This window comes from Trypanosoma equiperdum (genome assembly GCF_001457755.1).
Source record: "Trypanosoma equiperdum strain OVI genome assembly, contig: ctg_1110, whole genome shotgun sequence".
NCBI classification, from domain to species: domain Eukaryota; phylum Euglenozoa; class Kinetoplastea; order Trypanosomatida; family Trypanosomatidae; genus Trypanosoma; species Trypanosoma equiperdum.
This window is the reverse complement of record NW_027123073.1, coordinates 23,662-24,758: the sequence shown is the minus strand read 5'-3', so window position 1 is coordinate 24,758 and position 1,097 is coordinate 23,662. Positions and strand designations below refer to the sequence as shown.

Below are 1,097 nucleotides of genomic sequence, written 5' to 3'. Positions count from 1 at the left end.
CTTAACCCCCCCCCCCCAAAAAAAAAAGAAAAAGAAGGAAAAGAGAAAGTAGCTGAGGGTAATAAGTTAATGTATATGTCTATACACCGCTGTTCAGTTTTGTCTTTTTATTTGTCTGTTCATGTTCCAGTGTATTTAACTTATTCTCATGGGAAGGTGAATGGATGTGAGTCCTTCATGCGCAGCGCCGCAACTGGAGCTTCTTTTTCTTCTTGTGAAGCACGTTCCACAGTTGTTCCATCTTCAGTGGTTAGACTGGAGTAGATCGTATCTTGAGTAGTGCTGCGAACGACTTTGCTTATCCTTCGGGTGTTGGAGGGGTGTTGTGCTGGAAATGGCTCACCAGCAGCCGGGACGACACGCATTGAGTGTATTACTGTTTCTTTCTTTCTTTATTTGCGCGCCCCGTGAACATTGTTCTTTCGCTACATTGGTACATCTTCATGGCCGTGAGACGTCAGTTTGCTTGTGTAATCTTTTTATTGCTCCTCTCCCAACAAATGTGTGTTGTTACGTGTAAATCCGCAATAGGCATAGACAGTTGTTTAAGTGCTTCTCTTGTCCGCGAGCCCCGTGACAAGGCACATGTGTACGTGTGACGCAGAGGATTCTACGATGTCGCGACCCTTCCGCCTTCCTCCGCTTGCTCCCCAAGCCACGGCACTGAGAGATGACAGCGCCGCCGGCTGCGGAGGCAAGCAGAACGCAACATCGCTCCCAGCGCTAGAGAGTTGGAGGGGACTGCTACCAAGCAAGGGTGTTAAGCGAGATTTACCGGTGTTACCATCACTGGGAGCCCCCGTAGGGGAGTAATCGTTGCGGTAATTAAAGCACATGTGTGTAAGTGCGGAGGGACCGGGGGAGGGGGAGGTGTTGCAGGCAGATAAGGCGCTCTCCCCCCTTTTTTGTGAGCGTTAGGCAAAACTTAAGTACAGTACGATCTACTCTATAATGTTGTAAGTAGACACCTTTTCTCATTCTGGTGGAGAGGAACCACTGGATGTAGTGTAAAGAGAAAATAGAGGGTGTTGTTGCATGTTAGACCCGTGTACGTTGGTGAGGAAGTTAAAAGGATTTGTGTTGCTTGGTACAAGTAC

The 1,097-nt window shown here is 48.1% G+C and overlaps 1 protein-coding gene and 1 pseudogene across 2 annotated transcripts in view; both read left to right on the top strand.

Annotated features, from left to right (window-relative positions):
• TEOVI_000653000:pseudogene overlaps window positions 1-52 on the top strand; it is a 328-nt pseudogene extending 276 nt beyond the window's left edge. Inside the window, exon 2 of the mRNA in view lies at window positions 1-52. This exon is cut by the window's left edge and continues 173 nt beyond it. Within this exon, the coding sequence occupies window positions 1-52 (52 nt within the window).
• Window positions 53-585: 533 nt separating this feature from the next.
• Window positions 586-813, top strand: TEOVI_000652900 (uncharacterized protein; the record flags this gene model as incomplete). Its single annotated transcript, XM_067220301.1, has 1 exon — window positions 586-813. The coding sequence occupies one exon, from the start codon at window positions 586-588 to the stop codon at window positions 811-813; it is 228 nt and encodes a 75-aa protein (XP_067076402.1).
• Between the last annotated feature and the right edge of the window lie 284 nt (window positions 814-1,097).